We start from the raw sequence: 21,301 nt of genomic DNA on the forward strand, positions 1-21,301 counted from the left end.
CCGTCTTCTGCAAACCACCTTGTCGATCTAAAAGTTGTGAGCATTGAGCAACGCGAGGATCCTTGTGTGATCCATCAGACCCCGCTGCCAAAGTTGTGCATTACAGGCTAGTGCCACCACAGGTTTATACCATACTCTATGCTCTCGGTTATTTCGGTAACACCACTTTATTATACCAGCCACAACCGCAGCACATGAAACCGCAGAGAGAGAATGAAAATGAAACAATTCAATAGTTAACGTCAAAAGCACAGGTCATTTTCCTGTTTACAAAAATAATTAAAGTAATGACAGAGCTGTATTCTTTCAAAGTAATATTTATTACATGAATAAATTTATATTTATTTGCTCATTTCAATGTTTGTATACATCCGGCCGAGTGGCAGTGTGGCACAGTGCTCAAGCCACAATCAAAAACCTGTCGAGGTCAACCTCTTAGCCTGGGGGATCGACTCCACTCGGCAACGCTCTTGAAATTAATCAAAATGTGTAAGGCAAGGTGGTAAAGGTAGTGGTCATACGAATGAGCACCGTAACGTGGAACGCACATGGTGGTCAAATTGTCGGGAAAATACCCCCCTCCGTACGAATGTGGAATTTCCACCACCAGCTCAGGCGCTGCTCAGAGTGGAGATGAACACTTTCTCGTTGCTGGTTCGATCGGGGAGAGTCACTCAATGGTTTTTTTTGAGTTGAACATTTGGATTCGTCAAGCTGGCTTAATCTGGAATGTGCAGAAGCATGTTTTTGTTAAAACCGAGAATTCCTGCTGTATGAACCTGAGGTGTGTGTGTGTGTATGTGTGTGTCTGTTTATGACTGGAGCGGTCGTGTTGTGGTTAGTGCACCACACTACGAAACCAGCGATCCGAGTACTATTCCCGACCAATAACAGTGGCAAAACACTTGAACCGGGATGAAGTACTTAGTTTCAGTGTGTAAACATCAGCGCTAGGGACACAAAAAGGGGGCCGGGCATGGATGCTGGCCACAGACTTTGTTGCGTGCCGGTGTCGGCGACCTTCATAGGTGCTCGCTAACAGCACTTGCCCAGACAGTCTGTTAAAGACTATACGGGAGATTTGTTTTATCCTTGATTATGGGAATTGGACTTCTAAGCGTGGTTACCAGGAAATTTGGGCTTGCACACATCCGGGAGGGAAGCTGACACACTGCAATTTACAAGAAATGCCAACAACACAAACACAAAAGGTTTAAAGGAAAAAAAAAAGTTAGTTTTTCTTGCTACATTCCCACCATAGTTCCGGACATTGAACGGTAGAAAATTGGCACCTTTATTTTCATGGCATCACAAGAATTCCCATCCCCGCGAGTCTACTTCTGAGGAAAACGGACATTGTCTTAGAAAGAATATCGCATTATTGCTTCTTTCAACATTCATGCATCAGTCTTGCGAGAAATGGGACTTGCCAGACTTTCCAGGTGCACGCCTGTAATCCAAACTCTTGGGGAGGCAGCGAGGGTTAGTGGATCACGCAAATACTGCGAAACTCCCTTCCCGTGGGCGTCGATGGTGCCATTCCCTGGCTTGCCAGGAGAAGGCAGTCCAGCAAATATGCAGACTCGACCTGTTCCGTTTGTATGGGATAGAGTGTCTGCCCATTGCATGTGTGGATTTTCTCCGGGCGCTCCGGTTTCCTCCCACATGTAACCACTAATTTATCGGCCAATAACACTTTAATATAGATAGAGGACCGCAGAGCTTTGGAAATTATTGGTGTCAGCTCACTGCGTGGCTGCCTTCCCACCTGTCTGCGGTTCCTCATGCCTCTGAGTCGAATACTGTGCAGTACGTTGCAATTAGGAATTATTGTTTATTAATGGGTGCTCTTATTAACTATCTTTGAAGTACCAATGCTGTCAGAGTGCCGATGCAACTTAAGGAGTGGAGTGGTGGCACAGTGATCAGCATGCTTTACTATGAAGCCCAGCAACCTAAGTTCATTGTCTGGCTGTGGCCACCATTAGTTGTTATCCGTAGCAGAACTGGTCCTGGATGCCCCCCCTCCCCGCCGCCTACCATCCCCCCACTTCACCAACTTACACTGACGACCATGGTGAAGTATGGTCAAACAATCCATCACCGTTCCATGACTGCCATGACACTGGGAGGCACATATCTAGCAGTGGATTAACAAACAGGGCTCTATGTGTACGTATTTGAACACATTTTACTGGTAGGAACCTCCTGGTTACACCAGCCCACAGGGGATTATTGTGTCCGTCCATCCGTCGTGCATCCAAAAATGGGAGGGGTGGGGCTGGGTGGAGAGGGGAGGGTGGGGAGGGGCTGGGTGGGGAGGATGGGGAGGGGCTGGGTGGGGAGGGTGGGGCTGGGTGGGGGGTGGGAGGGGTGGGGCTGCGTGGGGAGGGGCTGGTCACCCCGTGGTGCCCTTTATAAAACTCAACGTTAAACCTACTCACGCCGGCTTGTGCCCGCCCTCACAGTCGGACATATTTGCGGAATATACCACGTGGTGCCGCCGTTGACCCTGGCCATTGACCGAGCAACCCAACGTTCCTACCAGCTCCCTCCGCAGGAATGTGTTCTCAAGTGTTGACTTGCAATGCAGAGGCAGTGCCAGTTGGTGGATCACACAAATGCTCTCATTCGTGTGATCCACCAGTCGCGTGGGTGTTGAGGACTTACCAGGAGATTACAGTACAGGGACTCCTCTAATTACGAGCATTCGACTTACGAACATTCAGAGATACGAACAAACCTGTCTGTATGTCCGGATGCCTGTTCAGATCGAGAGTCGTAAGTTCAACCGCCACATAATAGATGGCGGTGGTGGCATCTACATCTGCACAACACGTAGAGCAAGTGGCATCTACATCTACAGGAGATTACACAACTGCTAAAGCCAGTCCCCTTGTTTCGTGTACATGCCACACAACATGTTTGGAATCGACAGGAGTAAAGTTGAACTTAAGAACAAATCTACTTACTGACAGACCTCTGAAACCTAAATCGTTCGTAAGTAGAGGAGTCCCTCTACCACCTGTTACATCCTGTTTGGGATCGAGCGTTGTCCCTTCACGCACACGTGTGTTTTCTCTGGATGCTCCAGTTTCCTCCCACAAGTTTTACATGATTTTTAATTGGCCAACAACAACTTCATTTGAAGAGAACCGCAGAGGATTTGGTGCAAGCTCTCTGTCTGTTTGCTGCCTTTTCCACTCAAATGTGGTTCCTCGTTGTGTCTCCGAGTCATTCTCTCTCTCTCTCTTCGAGAGTGAGCGAATATTGCTCGGCACGCTACAAGCCTAAATTATTATAAATTATTATCACGTGACACACACACACACATTCGAAGTCCTTTAGCCGCACTGGCAATCACCTTATCACACATTTCTAAAAATGGTACGAAGCTCATTTTCAGTTCCAAACATAGATGTACCGACAACCAAAATTAGCCGTAAAAAAAGTGCCTTGTAATATCTGCAAAAAATTTGATTGCAGGAATTTATTTCTCACGTTGCACAGCAGTAATCCATATGGACATGCATATGTGAGTGCAGTCAAGTTAAATAATGATAAACTGTATTCTGTGTGTGTGTGGCTGTGTGTGGGGAGTGGTAGTGTAGCGTTTAGCGCGCTGTGCTATGAACCTAGCGGCCCGAATTCAATTCCTGCTCACGGCCAACACCAGTGACCAGTATCTGAACTGGTCCTGGGCCTATCCTATGTCGACTTAACCACCTGCTGTGGTGTGTAAACATTGCCACTCGGGAGACAAAGGCGGCCGGGCGTGGTCCTGGCAATCCATCCCCTCATGTGTAGTGCCGGCCTTCATAGGTCCTCACTAACAGCACTTGCTCCTACAGTCTGTTCAGGCTTCATGGGGATCTTTGTCTTTGTTTGCGTGTAAATTTTTAGTCCAACAAACATGAGCAAACATTGATACACGTGGCCCTCTTCTAGGCATAATGACCACTGGTAACATTGGCTGCTTGGCCTAAACCTTTTTACTAATAATGAAATGCATAATGAATAATGCATGCAGTAAACAAACTTAAACCATTACAACCATCGCCTTTTGATACCCAAAGTGTCATAATTGTAAGCAGATTAACATCTCATCACCATTGCTGATTTGGTTACCAATGGGACTGACCATCACATTCGAAAGCAGGCCCCTAGCTGGTGTAATAATAAATGCTTGATGCGGGCAGTAATAATGAAAAGCGACAATTCCAGCGTGCAAACAGGGCGAGGGGAGATTCACGCTGGGGGGGGGGGGGGGGGGTTATTACATCGAGGGGTGGAGAGAGGAGCGCGTGGATTGGTGAACATGCGCGGGGTAACGGCGTTATTGGAATTGTTAAGAAAAGTGAGTGGAACTTGGACGGCTGATGGTCAAGGGATGGACTGCGACCAAGAGGACATCCACTGGGGAGATGGAGCCGTGAAATTAAGCTCGCGTGCGGTTGCTAGGACGATCGTTACATTGCAGAATCATAGGCGGCGGCAGTGGCTTGGGTAAGGCCTTCATCCAGCAGTCGATAGACCGTGGCTGATGATGATGTACTGTACCTCCGATTAGCACGGTTGGCCATGCACAGTGCGGAAGAAGATCAATGTACATACACACTGTAATGCAGAAGCAGATGATCAGACCGAAACAATCAAACCTGTTACGCCTTCAAACAAATCTCAATTTCAAAGTCTCTCCACTTATCTCCATCGATCACTCTGAACTCGTCGTTTAAATCCCACATTGTCATGGCAAGGACCATTCCCTTCATGGGTTCACGGATGTTGTGAGCCATATTTAATTTCAGCTTGAAGCCTGGGATTCAACCGTTCTGTTTGGTTAATGCGAGCCCTGGCATGCAAACTATACCGCTCTTAGATTGAGGAACTCCTGAAGGACTTGGTTGTGTGCCTCCTGAGTATTTCTCAAGGGTGGGAAATTACAGGAAAGATGTTGCATGGATGTTGTTGCATGTCTTTTTCTATGTGTGCGTATGTCTTATGTGGGGAGCAGTGGTGTCGTGGTTGGCGCGCTGGGCTACGAACCTGGCGACCTTAGTTTAATTCCTGCTCACGGCCAACACCAGTGACGATTATCTGAATGAGTCCTGGGCCTCCTCTAGGTCGACTCATTCTCAAAAGAGTACCTGGTGCAGTGTGCCACTAGGGAGACAAAGGCGGCCAGGCGTGGTGCTGGCCACCCACCCCCTCGTGTACCCTGCCTGCCTTCATAGGTGCTCGCTAACAGCACTTTCCCCAACAGTCTGTTAAGGCTACATGGGAGATCTTTGTCTTCTTTGTCTTGGCATGTGGGGAGCGGTAGAGTAGTGGTTAGCGTGCTGCGCTATGAACATGGCAACCTGAGTCCATTTGGTATTCACACCATTCTGAAAGCACAAAGCTTTCACGTCACATGCAGGTGTTTCGCAATGGGGGGGGGGGGAGGGGGGTTTGGGGTACGTTGCTGTGTTTCCCAATTGCGTAAATTCTGGGTAATTTTACTAATTTGGAAAATTGTGCTGAGCTGTGATGCTGGCGCACATGGCCTAAACTTATTTGGAATAACATCACGTGATCTTTAGCTTCCACTGTGAATCAGACCACCCATATTTATAATTAATACAGCCGCAGTATTAACCAGAGCTGCCATGGGCGTTTAACCGCAAACGTCTGCACCAAGCGCCAAATGTGCTACCTCATGCCTGGCCGCGTCCACAGCCGATCAAACGTCACGGCACTCAGCACCCACTAATATCAATGGTTAGCCGTGTGGAATGCATAACTGGGAACAGTTTTTGTTCACTCTTGGTGAGGGACAATGATTCAGAGGTCCGAGAATCCGCGGACATTGTGGAGGAGGCAGCCAAAACTGGAGACAATAATTGCTAGTGCTCTGTGGTCCTCTAATTGCATGTTTGACCAACTGCATTCACGACTTTTTGTACACGAGGGAGGAAACCGGAGTATCAGGAGAAATCCCATGCGTTCAATGGGGCGGAGGTGGAGAGGGGGGGGGGGAGGTTAACACTCAATCCCCGTACAGATGGAAACTAACCCACTTTCTGTACTGCCATTATACCCTGGCTACAGGCCAGGTTGTGCCGACCTCGATGCCCGTGAGTCGGGGGGGGGGGGGGGGAGGGAGTTTCACGAGTCTCTCTCTGTGTGGTCCACCAACACTCACTCGATGAGCTTCCGCGCAAGTGCGCGCTGGGTCACGGGCCGCGCGCAGAGTGCAGCCGGCAGCGTCAGCCCCGGCTTCTCCCTCCGCTCGCCGCTCGCTCGCTCGCTGGGCTGGGGATCGTCACGCGCGGTACACGCGCGTTGACGCTCGCATCCCTGTTGGTTGCCCGTCGCAGAAGTACAACAACGACTGGTGGATCGGGCGGCTGGTGAAGGAGGGCTGCGAGATCGGCTTCATCCCGAGCCCCGTGAAGCTGGAGCTCATCCGCCAGCAGTTGGAGCAGCGCGCTCGCCAGGGTCGCTTCCACGCAGGGTGGGCCGCACCGCCGCCGACACCGCACGCACGCAGCCCCGCCGCACCGCCCGCCCTGGCTCTCCCCTGGGTTCGCCAGCGAACGTTGGGTTTGCGCAAGGGGAGACAACGCTTGTTTAACTTTGCCGACGCCGCTTTGGCATTACTTATTGCTTTAACGCTTTCGTGGCCACAGGGATTCACATTCTTTGGTTCTTTCGGCAAAAGTCACCACGTAGAAGGGAAGCAGTAAAATAATGAAAATATGAAACAAGGCGATTCTCACTTTTATTGTTTGCCTTCTGCGTGACTTTACCGAAGGAACCAAGAATGTTTACTTATTGTGTTACGAACCAGTCCAGTAGCGCCGCGGTCACCACTCACGACCGGAAGGAGGGTCAGAAGTTGAAATCCCTGTCCGGCATTGACTCGTCACTACGTCCCGCTGGACAGTGGCACATCCGAGGAGCGGGCAATGGGGAAAATTGACCTCCCTTGCCCCCCCCCCACCGAAAGGTTCTTAGACCTACCTCACACCTCAGCGATCCTGTGAAATTTCTAAATGTTCCCAGGATTAATATTCTTGGATCTTTCGGTAAAGTCGCGGAGAAAAATAATCATGATCAAATTTAAGTAACGAATATTAAATAATAAAAGCAAAAAACCCACGACGTTTTGGTCGCAACGCAAGCGGTCTTCTTTTCTCTCCGCCTGATGAACGCCGCTTGTGTTGCGATAGAAACGTCGTGGTTTTTTGCTTGTATTATTTTCAATTCATTATTATTATTGTTTTCATTTAAAATTTATTTGATTATTTTCTATTTTTATTTTCTCCCTACGTGACTTTACCGAAAGAACCAAGGATATGAAATCCTACAAGTCACGAAAGTTTTAAGTTAAAATGTTCCCAGGATATTCAAAGTTATAGTTGTTGTCATTGGTTTAATAAGAATGAGTAGATCACTCAAGCCAATGCTTTTACATGCAGCTCTCCCCATCTCCTGGTAATTGCGAGATATTCTTCTTCCCCCGGTGTTTTTGTACCACACTGGGGGCCTATCCTACTCACCGCGATTTACTTGATCGCAATTGCGCAGCGTTCATGATCATCACGCAGCTCCTACGGCTTCTAAGCACGTGCCACGCATGATTAACTTGGGACTAGCCACGATAATGACTCGCGGAAACTTGATGATAATTGCGTGATATTTGTGACGATTTTGCAATGCCTGTGGTGTTCTTGGGCCGCGAATGGTCCCACACACCGGGCTCGCAATCCAGAGGTCGCTGGTTTCAGTCGATCTCCCGGCGCGCCACTCGAATCAATGGTGCAACACGAATAGGTTCACCGCAGCGAGTCGATCGTGCGGTGGGAGTAAAGTGTAGGTAATCCCACCTCTTGCAAGCCATCTTTCCAGCGTGGAAGAGGAGGCAACATAATACCTTCCAGTAGAGGGAACTCGAGGTCCCTTGTGCTCCCTCTAGTGGAGACCCAACCACCAAACAGCCCACGACAGTTATGCATCATCTACACAATATTTTTTTTGTCGATATTGCACACATTCATGATGAACATTATCTGTGGCAATCTTGAAAGGTTCATGGCCATCAGGTAACATCTGTGACAACAATTCAATATTCTTGACAGTCGTACAATAAACGCAGCAATCGTGCAGTGTCCATGCGGGGTGATGTGTTATTCATGGCAGTCTTCCAAGGTTCGTGATAAATATACAATGGGCAATACCTGTGACAATACAAATGACATCAATGAGTTTTTACATGATGCACAATTAAAAAAAACCCTCCCCCATTACGAATGTTGTGAACCCGTACGCTCGTGAGGTCACATCCTGGCTCTTATTCAAATTCCACCCATCATTCTTGTGGAGATCAATAAAATAAACGCCACTTTGTGGGAAGTCAACATTGGTGATCCCATTGGGAGACCGGTCTCTGCTCACAAGGGTTGTGGAATTTCCGCCACAGGCTCAGCACCACCACCGCCCAGCGCTCGTAGGAAGTGATTGTGTGCGCGCGTTCGCCAAATTACGCGTTCGGAGGACGACTCCATCCCTGCGCTTTGCACGTGATAAAGCTGCTGCCTAGCTCAGCGCAAGAGCGCACGCTAAATAATGAATAAATGTATGAGCCGAATGTTGACTTTCATTTGGTTTCCTTGGCCAATTTTTCCAATGCGTTTTTTGTTTTAGTTTTTTTTTGACGCATTTTCACGTTACCTTTCTTTGAGGTCCGCTGCTTCTAAAACCCCACTTCCTGGCATTGAGACGCGGACGTATCAGATTTTTGGCAGGATGTTTTGCTCGGTCCAGACCGTTTTTTGTGTGTGTGTTGGTGTTGGGCCTTGATTATTTTAATTATTTTCTTTATTGGGTTACCGGCACACACAAAAAAAACGACAACAAAAATATGAAAAGAACAAAAAGGCTTTCCCCGTGTTATGACGTTCGCAGGCTTCCTTACGGCTGATGGAGCACTTTGGCCGGAAGCCAACGTGCGTCATCCTTGCCTGCAGAGGATGTTAACCTTCGTAGAGTGTGCCGCCATCAAATTATGGGGATCTTAAGCTGGCTGATCCGGTGTCTGGCCCACGCACCCATGGGGACTCCAGATTTGTACGTTTGTATCCGACTGGTTAGAGACGCTCGGGTTGAACAAACGAAAGGTCGCAAGTTGAAATCCTGGTCAGGGATTGACTTGGCCTCTCATCTCTCTCTGGAGTCGGTAAACTTTCTACCTGTTTTGTGAAAAGCCACTGGCGGTTTTCGTGTTGAGGGGCACATCAGCTCAGAGCAGCCAAGAGAGATGAGCACTGCTCCCCCGCAGGGCAAGGGAGCAGGGATACACTTTGATGGTAAACAAACAAAAACATGCCCCAAGGAAACATGGAAATCGGGCTGAGGTCGCATCTGTTGTCGGTGGTAAAAAAAAAAAAATCCATATTTCTCTCTCCTCAAGGCCAAGTCAAGTCAAAGTTTGGCACAGAACTCAGTTGGCAGCTGCCTGAGCCATTGGGGCAAATTCCACATTAGTATGGTTGGTGCCAGTTTCTCATTAGCACAGCCATATATAATATTCTAGAATGATGCTTTAGGGAGATATTAGCCCACAGCACTTCATTTTTATTCTTTGGGTCTTTCGGTAAAGTCACGCAGATAGGTTCAAAGAAAATAACAAAAAAACCTACGACGTTTCGATCGCAACGCAAGCGGTCTTCTTGCGTTGCGATCCAAACGTCGTCGTAGATTTTCCGTTACTTTCTTTGAACCTATCTGCGTGACTTTACCGAAGGACCCAAAGAATATGAATTTCATGCAGTCACGAAAGCTTTAAGTCAACACTTCATTTGTACTCACTGTACTGTAAACTGTGCCCGGCTGTATGCTTCGGAAAGAAGTATGGTGCTGTAATGTTTATTAATCTCCTTTGCCAATCATTCTCCCCCCCCCATCCTCCCACCACCCCCCATGAATCTACCTCTGTGGTGCATGTCTCTCTCTCTTTCTACCTCCACTCCCTCCCTGTCACTCCCCCCCCCCCAATCTCCCCTGCGTTTCTCTCTGTCCTCAGGAGACCTGGAGGTAATTCTCCATCGAGTCGGGGCGACTTGATGTCAGGTCCGTTTCACAGCACCCCTCCCCTCAGCGGAGGAGGGAATGGGAGGGGTTCAGGGGTGGAGTAGGTGTACAGAGTAATGCCAGGGTATAACGTACATTTATATGCATCATGGGTGGCATGCGGCCATGACCATATACATGTACTATTTACATACACACCACTCATGCACCATCACGGGACGGAAAAACCTCTGGAAGCCAGACTCATTAACGGGAGGTCCTTTTTCGGTTACGTGGGGGGGGGGGGGGGGGGTGCATTCGGCATACTTGCAAATCATTTTATTTGTCGTTCATTAAAGAGTTGGTGAAAAGGTTTAATTGCTTTTCGCACGTAGTTGATTTCTCGACGAGTTTAATTAACGTCATTAACGATCAACATCGCCACTGTGCAGTATAACCCGAGTCTGCTGACCATCGTCGCGATGCAGATTACGGGAAGTTGACCGTAAATGCAGAGATAATGGGCGAATGATTTTATCCCGAGAAACAACAGGCTGATTCTCTCCGCCTTGACAGGGTTTTTGTTTGTCGTCGAATTTAACATAATTCTAGAATAGCTGGACAAAACTAGGATAAAAGAGGGAGATCGAGAGGGAATCCCGAGCAGAATCACCTTGGATGAGCGTATAACTAATGCACAGAGCCTCACCACATTCCATACAACAGATGAGCACAGCAGGCTTAAGATCGGTTTACAGTTGCTAGTGTATATACGCACACAGTCTCCTACCATGCCCAGCTTAATTAACACAAGGAGTGTTCCGATGGGATTTTTATTTTCTATGTTTTATTACGTCAGTAGCCTTTCTGGCTTGCCCCAGAATTCTGGCTTACGCAAGTCCAGCTTTGAGAGGTTTTACTGTGTACTCACATAAAGGCATTGTATGTACCGTGCATGTTATATTTTTTGAGTGTTTACTTTTTTTTTAAACTTCCAATTACATTCCAGCTGTGCTATTGGTGTCACGACATGAGATGAAGTTCCGTTTAGAACTTTCGCAGTGAGCAGAGCACCACCTCGGTGTCAGAAAAGTCCTGAAATATCACGACAGAATGCATTTTTGAAGTCCCGTCAATTACCTCTGTAATTAACCTCACCAGCTGGCTGCATTTGCTTGGCATCGCAATCAAACTTAAACGTTTAATCCCCTGAATGTGTAATATGGAAACCAAATCACCGCATTGGTGGCCATGCTCTAGAGTCCAGTTGAACCACAGGTGGCTGCCCAAATTTGAAACCATGGTCTCAGCGATGCCATCTCAATGCTGTGCCACCCAGGCACCTCATGTAAAGCATGTTGATGTTGATCTATGCACATGGTGTATAAGTGTACCTGTATGTGCATACTATATGGCAGTATGTGCGTATGCATATAGTAGGGAAGAGTTTCAGATGTTAAGGAGATTCTTTTGATATTTTCATGGATTTTTGGATCCGTTAAATTATATAATTAACGCGTTTTTATGCTAACAAAAGTGACGTCACCAATGGCCATGTGACACCCTAGAAGTAACATCATATCAGCGAAGTCAATTCCACCGACGTAATACTTTCAGATCAATCCGAAGATAAAAATTATTTCGGCCCCAATCCAAAATTTCAAAAATTTTCCGGCTTTTTCTGCATTCATTTGAAAACCTGAAATACATCCCTAGCACGTACTCTATACACAGTATTTACACACGGCCTTTGGATCGTGAATATCATGCTGATATGCAATATACTGGGGCATGTACCTAATTGATTGCAATAAAAAAATTGGTGCTCGCGTTCACGACGCAATGCATGGAATTGTGCGCGTAGGAATCACATCGTGACGTATGCGATATTCCGTTGCAGGCAAGCGACGCCGCTAATCTATTATTTGGTCTAATAATTAGCAGTGCTGGCTCCTCCGCTTTGCCATGCTGCAGAGGCTCACCGCAGGGGGCGGTGGCACTCACCGTGGATAATCAAAATCAGAATCTTTATTTGTGCTGGAGGAATCCGATGAGCTATAAAGCTCTTTTTTCACAGATGCCCCCTTTACCCCAAAACGTAAAGGGTGCAGCGCCTCTGCGATTGCTTGCTCACGACGCTGCTGGCAGAAGGACCTCCGCTGGAGAGGCAGCTGCAGCTTGTGGCACTCGTCTCCTCAACTTACTTAAAATGAGACAAGATTTAACGGACGTGTTTTTTTTACTTCAATCACAACGCCGATTCATGACAATTTGTGGAATCGGTGGTGGTGTTGGGTGAATTTTTACATGCCTGCAATATATATGTGTCGTGCGCACATACATACACACTTGTACACTTATGTGTGGTGTACGTGCATCATGTATATCACGTAGATATATGGTGCATATGCATGTCTCCTATATATACCCTCCCATATGCTGGAAATACTCATACATGCATACACCAACAATACTCATACATACACACACGCACACACATCTCTGGTCACGCTTGCAAGCGAGATGTTCCATCTCAAGGGATAAATCCAGGTAGAATATTTGAATAATAATAATAAAAATGCACACGTACAGTGTATGTATGCACCGTATTCTGCAGATTATGAGACTATCAGACACTCCGGAAATTAATATGCACCCAAAACATTATACAAATACAAAGATGCCCCGTATAGCCTTTAGCAGACTTTTGGGGAAAGTGCTGTTAGCGAGCACCTATGAAGGCCTGGACGGCACATGAGGGGCGTGGGCGGCCAGCACCATGCCCGGCCGTCTTTGTCTCTCAGGTGCTGATGTTTACACTCTGCAGTAGGTACTCATTTGTGGCCGAGTCGACTTAGGGGAGGCCCAGGACCGGTTGAACTCTTCGCCACTATCATTGGTCGTGAGAGGGGATTGAACTCGGGTCGCGAGGTTCGTAGCAGAGTATGCTAACCACTGCATCAATGCTCCCCACACACGTATATACACACACACACACACACCAGATTATCACACAGCCCAAACTTGTGCTTTAAATTACAGGGGTAAAAAAAACCTGCACGTCTTGTGATCCGGAGAATACGGTTCTAACACACTAATATACACATGCATTTATATGCACCATGGTTGCATGAAACCATGTACATATACGTGCGCTCTATAAATATGGACTCAACGCATGCTGTAGATACGGGACATATTGATCACCGGCAGTTAAACGAGGGGTATTGAGGTGTGGGGGTTGGTACCGCAGAGATAGTTGCTGCTGGAGGACGAGGGCAAGGTGCAGGTTAGGTCCGGCAGCGGACTGCCATGGTCGATGGCAGCGTTCTTCATTGCAAGGCCTACAGGCCCCTGGTGGCCTTTAGTGCGGCCCCTTGATGTGCGGCCCTTGACAATACTCAACACGTTATAGGCTGCGTACCTTATAAAGCGATAGGTGTTTAATGTCTGGACATGGCCCAGGAACCCATGGCTCAATCGTTTACTCCGCCGTCACTGATGTGGGTAATGTGTGGCGTGCAGACGTACGATTGTAGTTGTCCGCTTATTTAAGGACACACACAGACATTTATATATGGATCATATATGGGATAGACAAGCATGTGGCATTGAGTCTATACATGTAGTGAGTATGGGGAGGTACTTGTCTCCTTTGGCAGCCTGAAGGCGATCGTGGAAATTCCACATTCTCATGGCTGGAGTAATTTATTTTTCATAGGATGACCTCTGTTGACTTTCTGCATACATGTATTAACTTTATTGACCCTGTAGGGATCATGGATTTAGTCGACCCCTGACTTGGATTTGAACTTGCAACTTTTTTGACTGGGCATTGGTAGCACTGATCATAGCGCCACCCGGCCATATACATACCAATTTTTTTCCCAGTATAGATATAAAATATATATACGTATAAATAATAATTCCTATAAATATTAATTATTTATATATCCCATGACAGCCCCATCAACCCACTGCTAGATTGTCAAACAGCCTTCATCTTAATCACAGGGGTTGTTTAACCGTACTTGACCCTGGTCAGTGTGGGTTCATGTAGGATTTCCGGGTTAGTAATGGAGTGTGCTAACCACTTCGAGATGAACGCCTCCCCACGCCATGCGAGTCGAAGGGATTATTTTAACCGTACTTCATCGTTTGGCACATGGACTTGACTGCCTTGGCAGCTGTTAGCCATTGGTGTAAATTCCACATTCCTGCAGCCCCCCACCATGAGAATGTACATTTTCGATCAGCTGCTCAGCATGTACAGCTTTAATAATGCCAATCGTTGAGTTCTCTGTTTACTCAGAACGTTCTTGCAGAGTCTAGGAATCCTTTTCAATGACCTATTTGTAATGTTTGAACACCAAAGCCTCTTCCGACATTACGTGAAGCCGGAGTGGTGCACGGAAAAAAAAACCAAAAACCCAAAAACTGCCGTACAGTTTGATTGGCTCCTCTCTTCTTAAACCGCCTCTTACTTGCCCCGATATTTCCCAGCAGGTGGGCATTTCGCAAATGTAGCTCTTCCCTTGGTGATACACCAACCCCCACTTCCAATCCGTCGAATCGCAGCCGTCGTTATCGCTGATCCCCGGGGTCGCGTCCTCCGCACGAACGTCGCCTTCCGACAACGACGACACCACACAGGCTTGGCTCAACAGCCGCAGAGGACGCCCTCGACTCGGCCGGTTCCCCGCCACTCCTGGCCGTCACGTTGGCCCACGGCGGTGATCGGGGTGGCAGAGTTGCGCCCGCAGAGCGAACGCCCGGGCCAGGGCAAAGAAGCACTCGACGCACGTGCCAAATTGTATTGCTTACTAAGTATTGCTAAGACGGTGGATAAAACAAAATCCAGATTACATTGACATGTAGCTAATTAATCCCTTTAAAAAAAAAAAACTGTCTCGCACAGCCTGGCATACGTTGCCTTGTGCCGTTTTAATCCAGCCCTCGGGATTACAGGCTGTGTGTAGTTTGAACATCATGCGTGCATCAACCCCCGACTGGAACTTGGCCATCTGCTTGCGAGTCGGGCGCTCGAATCGCAGCACCACATGCACCACCCCCCCCCTCCCCCCCGCCCAATACAAATTAGCATGCGCATATCGTTCACTTCATGTTGTCAGATGTGAAGAGGGGGACTCGGACCACGTAGTTCACTCGGGGTGGTTTATTGTCGTTGACGCGTGCGGAGTGAGCCCTGATGTCTTCTACTCGAGCCCCTTGTGTAGCTGACTCCCTCCCCGCACCCACCGGAACCCTCCTCAGCCGCATCTCGCCCGTTCAGTCAAATCCAACGCTAATTACCCCAACGGGTCTTTAACCGACCACCAGAGGTGCTGTGTACATTTAAAATAAGCTAAGATAATTACCCACTAAAATTTTCCCAGGCTCTCAGCGTTTCGGACCGTTCCACCAATCGGCTTCTCCCAATGACGACTCACCAGTCACCTGAGCGCCAGTGGGCAGCCAATCGCGTACATCGGTGCCAGCATTTGAACGTGTTGGCCGTTGTCAGTGACAGCTAAGCCAGTGGGATACAGCTGTACCCGCTCCAGCGTCGAGGCTGTCAGTTTATGCTGTTCGCGGCGACGGAAATCATTTAGAGAGTTCGGTATAAGCGACCCTTACAGACTTATGGAAGTAGCACAGTTGTTGGCACACTATGCTATGAACTCGGTGACCAGAGTATCCCAGCCACGGCTGGCACCTGTGACAAGTGACATCTGAACCCTTTCTTATATGCCTCTTCCTAACCCACATTGACCAAACATTCTGACGTGAACACAGAATGTGCAGGCCTTCTTTCAGCAGTGGATTGATAAAGGGAGGGAAATCATAATAATGCAATTGTCCATTGTAAAACAATATATTTGCCAATCATAAACAACATTTCCAGACAAGTGTCAACTCAGCCCATCCATCCCACCGCTGCGGATAAATACTTCCACTTTACGGGTAGTCAACAGTGGCCATCACATAGAAACACTCATCCACCACAATAGGAACTTGAAATTCCCAAGACTGGCTCAGAACCACAAAAATAAGCGAGCGCCACCCCCACAATAGTTGAGCATAGAGACACTTCAACACCGTGGCATAGGTGTGCCGCAATCCAGCCCAAGGCATGCTGAAAGCACGCATGCCGTGCGTTTGCGTGTGTGTCTCGTGTGCCGTGTCATGTGCATCGCTCGCCCGTCCGCATCACAGAGGCCACGGCCTCAGAGGCAACGGACAGCGACCCACAGCCCAGTCTCCGCTCGCTAAAATCACGAGTGCGCCCGCTCGCCTGCACAAATGCAAAGCACAAACGATACCATTTCTTTAAAAAGGTAAATGCAGCCAGCGCGCGTGTGCACGTGCGTATAGGCGTGGCCGTGTTAGCCTTCGCGGTGAGTCCTTATGTCCGCAGACATTTCCCCGCGTTAATTTGTCTCGCGTTTTCCGCGCATCTCGGCATTCCTCATCAGACCTCTCAAGTCGGTAGGCGGGCAGCGATCGATTTTGGCCGCTGCGTGGTTGGCGAGATGGACGTGTGGCAACTGGGTAGTCGATGCCTTATGTTGGGTTAGTATATATCTATATATATGCAAAGTGCTAATTCTGGGTGAAGCGTGTGAGAAATCCTGCTGCCCACTATTGGCGGGTGAGACAGGTGCCACACTTGTAAAACTTGAGAGGTCTGCCTCGGTGGCTTCACTAACCGCGTGCTTTGCAATTCCCCCTGACGGAACCCCTCGCAGTTGGTATCAGTCCAAGGGTTATTGTTTGTACAATAACATTCCGTAGCCTTCATTAATTTTGACACGTATCCCTGAAGAAAATGGAACCGAAGGTGAAAAATGCGTGGGGAGATGGGCATGCTTGGTGATTAGACTGAGCGACAGAAAGATTTACGTGCGGTTTTAAAGACTGCACGCAAATGAAGGACATCGCACTGACTGTTAAGAAAAGTTTTGGGGGCTTGGGTGGGACACATCCCTGTGAGTGCTGATGGCTGGTGGTCCAGACTCGTGACAGATTGGCAGCCAAATAAGGGAACAGGCCTGAGAGGACGCTTAAGAGGTGGAGCGGTGAGATCAGATCATGTCCAATAGCTGAATGGATTGTTGCTTCGCGGGACCGTGGGAAATTGTGACTTGGGGAGGCCCTCACACAGAAGTGGATTCTCATTGGCTGATGAGTGTGGTGATTGTACATACAACAGTGTGGCTGGTATGTTGGTGTGGTGATGAGAGGATTTGTTAAGCGAGTCTTGAAGTAATCAGGGACCTACTCTCTAAGGCCTAAACACAGAGCTACTCGCAGCACAGTGGGGTCTCTAGGTCAGTGGGACTTTGTGCAGATGGAGAGAAGAGGAATTCTAGCTACACACACAGACATTGAGACAGATGCACACGGAGAAATATGTTGACATGATAATAGTGGCAGAGACAGAGAGAGAGAGAGAGACACACAAATACATACTCTTTGGGTCTTTCGGTAAAGTCACGTATATAGAAAAAGAATAAAAAAATATATTGTGTTATTTTTCTATCTACGTGGCTTTACCGAAAGACCCAAAGAGTATGCATTCCTGCAGTCACGAAAGCTTTAAGTCAACACAAATTCATGCTGATGGACAAATATGCGAGAGATGGAAATAAAGACACAGGAAAATACATGGGAAGAGAGAGTCTGGAATGGGAAAAAGACACGTTGAGACACCGATGAACACAGACCGAGACATGGATAGAGGCAAGGAAAATATGTGGGGCCCCTTATTTAATGTGGGGGCCCTGTGCCTGTGCAAGTTGTAATGGGTACACGATACTATTCACAGACATCAAAGTGTCGCCTCAAACGGGTTGGAGCAGCGGTGGTCTCCAATTGGCAGCCCTGAAACTTATCTTCCTTAGAATTTTGCCTGCAACCAAATCACCCTGAATGTGCCTGATCTCATCAGATCTTGGAAGCTAAGCAGGAGTTGTCTGCTTTCTTCTTGGATGGGATACTGTCTCTGAATACCGAGAGTTGTAGGCCTGGGCAGCGATGTGGCTAGGAGATGGCAGTGTTGATGGTTACCCCTTAAGTGTGGGGTGAGTTTGCTCTGGATGCTCCAGTTGCCTCCCACATGCCAAGAACTTGTTACGAGAAATTTTCAAATGGACGTATTGGCGGTACAAAGGTACAGTGTCACTCACCGGTCCTCATAAAACGGTGAAATCTTAATTTGAACTGACATTCGTTTCCAGACTGCTTCAACATCACCAGAACTGATTTTGATGCACAACCACCACCCCGCAATATTTTCTGACCGGGGTTGCGATTCGCGCACCCACCGGTGTACTGCCAATACGTTCAAATATCCAATTAAAAAAAAAAACTTTCTTTAAAAACACGCTTTAATGAAATGTACTGTACTAGTATTGGAAGAACTCTACGACTAAATTTCGATTTAAAATTCTACGACTGCAGGAAGTGGCCCCGAAGCTTGCCATAACGTACGGAACCGTGGTGATTCACAGCCAACGTGAGTTGAGCGTGGACAATTAGACCCAAGCCGAAACATAACAAATACAAAATAATGTTTTAAAATATGTTTTTCGTTTTTAATGATAGAATATAGTATTGCCATCAGTATGGCATAAGTATACCAAGTTTGCAGTCGATACCACATTGGGAAGTGGGTTACAATGGAGTTACAAGATTTGAGGATACAACAACAACGACAACAACAACAGAGTGAGTTAAATAAAAGCGTGTAAAAAGGACCTGATACTTGCTGGATTTTTTTTTTATTTCTGATTCTACGGATTTGATCGTATGTTGCAATAGGCATAGGAGTTCGTAGCCAGGGCGAAAGCTATCGCTGTTATTAAGGCTAACGCTATGGACATTGTAAACCGTTTTGTTATGGTTATGAGTCATTTGTTTTTATTCAGGCCGAGACGAGGGTTAGTGGTTAATGTTAGGGTTGCAGGTCATGGTATTAAGAGTAAGGCTTGCGGTCGGTTTACAATTACTCTCATGGTTGTGGCTAAGGGTAATGATTGAGTTCAGGATAGCACCAGGGACTGGCCTATCAAGTGTCAAGTGATAGAGCCAAGATAATTATATCTGTGTAGGGAATTGACGGACAATCCGACTCACTACCATGGTAGTACTGTTAGGCCAGGAGCTGGATTTTAACAAGGCATCTAAAAAAGGAGTTTCTGGATACGAGAAATTGCTTGACAGACTGAAAGCAACTTGTAAAGTTCAGAAGAGAACATGGCAGGGTTGCATTGCAGAAGTAATCATAAAGAGGACATTTATGATGGGTGGGGTATCTGTGCAGGATAGAGGAGGGGCATGTTATTGATACGGGCATTTGATTGGCATCCAGAGGTCAAGGACCAATTGGAATACCTCGAGCTAGATGTGGCAATGATACTGTCAGCGCAGGCCACGTAGTTCCGATGTTGAATGCGCAACAGTTGAGACATTTGGCAGAAGTAGACAAGTGTGGTGTGGTAGCATCACTGGAATTGGCTGTGATGGCCTCTTGACTCTGTTTTTTGGGCTCAAGTCAGCCTCTCCGAGTACCTGTCATGTAATCTTGTGAACATTGAGATAATCTAGAAGTTGTCAAAATCCTTCGTCTCGACTCCTTCCACTGACCGTCCTTGTGTTTCGTGTTGAACCAACAGCCAGACGCACCCAATTCTGCCATGTGATCATGTAACTGCACAAGCAGCACAATTAATCCTGTTCTATTTCCCCCTGTTGCTGTTCGTATGTCCGTCTGTGCTTGTCTGTCTGTCGTGTATTTGTCTGCCGATCCTGCTACATTCTCCGCCCATAGCAAAACAGAAACAAAAATCGGTAAGTTTTGCTGTGAAAGTATAACGTTGTTTGCTGCTGCTGCTGCAATTTCGTTGAGTTGCAGGTGTTAAGTATCAAAGAAATTCATAATTTCAAGGATACCTTTTATATATTAATTTGGTCCGAATTACTTTTGCACATTTAAAAAATAAATTTTAACTGTGTTACATTGCTCGAATGAGTATTGAATGGATTATGCTCATCTCTATTGGCAGTCCTCTGCCAGAGGTGGAAATTCCACATTCCTATGGCAAGGACAATTGTTCCATAGGGTGACCACTGTTAAACTTCCCATGAAGTAGTATCATGAATTATGTACACTGAAACTTGAATTTAAATTAACCTTGTGACTTTATTGAAACATGGTTATTTGAAATAATGTCATTTTAAAGTTGATGTATAGTACCGTATATACATTAAATGTATAAACCAATGCATATATAATATACCAATTTTTGGTCGAAACCCTTAACCCAAAGCACATATATGCATAATAAATGAAGGCACTTTCAGTTAAAATTGACAGAGCTCATAAATTGTATGCATAAGATATACCGATAGAAAAATCTCTGTTGTTGAAATGTGCTTAACAAGTTGTGTGTTTTTTCTTTCACGACTTAATTACAATACAATATTAATTGCTAATGTTGTATTATGAGGTTTGTTTAAAAGTTGCATGCATTTGCTGAAATGTTCTTCCAGAACGCCGGAGTACTTTGTGATATAGTGGAACGTTTAGACCCCTTTAATCATTATTTGTGCAAAATACAATTCCAAAAAATGTTCATTACCAGAAAAATAATGTTCATTACCAGAAAAATAAAAATGCCCTTATACAGTGCATCCGCTAATGTTATACAAATGTTGACGACATTTCGGCTCTGTAATGTCAGCTATTGTTCAGCAATTCCTTTTTGTAAAGAACGTTATACTTTTAGTGGTATATGCAATGTTTTCATGGATATATTGTTTTGCGATTAAAACCTGTGCATTTGGTATATGAATTAACCTGCACATTTGACAAAATCCAGACGGTGATTAATAGGCGTGTGTGGTTTTGTGTGGCATGTATGTCGATGTGTGTACGTTCACTCTGCATGCATGAACACACATTTGTGTTTGTGTCTACCCTTACATCTATACTTGCGGCGGATGTACCTCATGTGCATTGTATCTGTACGCATATTCGAATGCTCCACTCATTGCATGTCTGGTTCGTACATATATATATGCATGTATGCATGCGCACTTATGCGCGTATGCTTATTTGTGTCTTCGTGTGTGCATCTGAACACTGGCATGTCTGTGCACGCATGCGTCTCTCCGTATGTATATGTAACGTGTGTGCACGTGCTTGCCTGTCTATACGCGCCTCTGAATATATATTGTGCCTCAA

The 21,301-nt window shown here is 46.7% G+C and overlaps 1 protein-coding gene across 3 annotated transcripts in view; it reads left to right on the forward strand.

The window, feature by feature from the left end:
• LOC116943854 (voltage-dependent L-type calcium channel subunit beta-1-like) overlaps positions 1-21,301 on the forward strand; it is a 174,170-nt gene that overhangs the window by 130,132 nt on the left and 22,737 nt on the right. For all 3 annotated transcript variants that reach the window (XM_032957113.2, XM_076068143.1, XM_076068144.1), the window contains 3 exons: positions 6,360-6,496; positions 10,067-10,113; positions 19,886-19,905. In XM_032957113.2, coding sequence (XP_032813004.1) covers positions 6,360-6,496; positions 10,067-10,113; positions 19,886-19,905 — 204 coding nt within the window. The remainder of the gene's footprint in view (positions 1-6,359; positions 6,497-10,066; positions 10,114-19,885; positions 19,906-21,301) is intronic.

Source organism: Petromyzon marinus, chromosome 19 (assembly GCF_048934315.1).
Source record: "Petromyzon marinus isolate PM22_M1 ecotype Great Lakes invasive population chromosome 19, UKy_Petmar_22M1.pri1.0, whole genome shotgun sequence".
Classification (NCBI taxonomy): domain Eukaryota; kingdom Metazoa; phylum Chordata; class Hyperoartia; order Petromyzontiformes; family Petromyzontidae; genus Petromyzon; species Petromyzon marinus.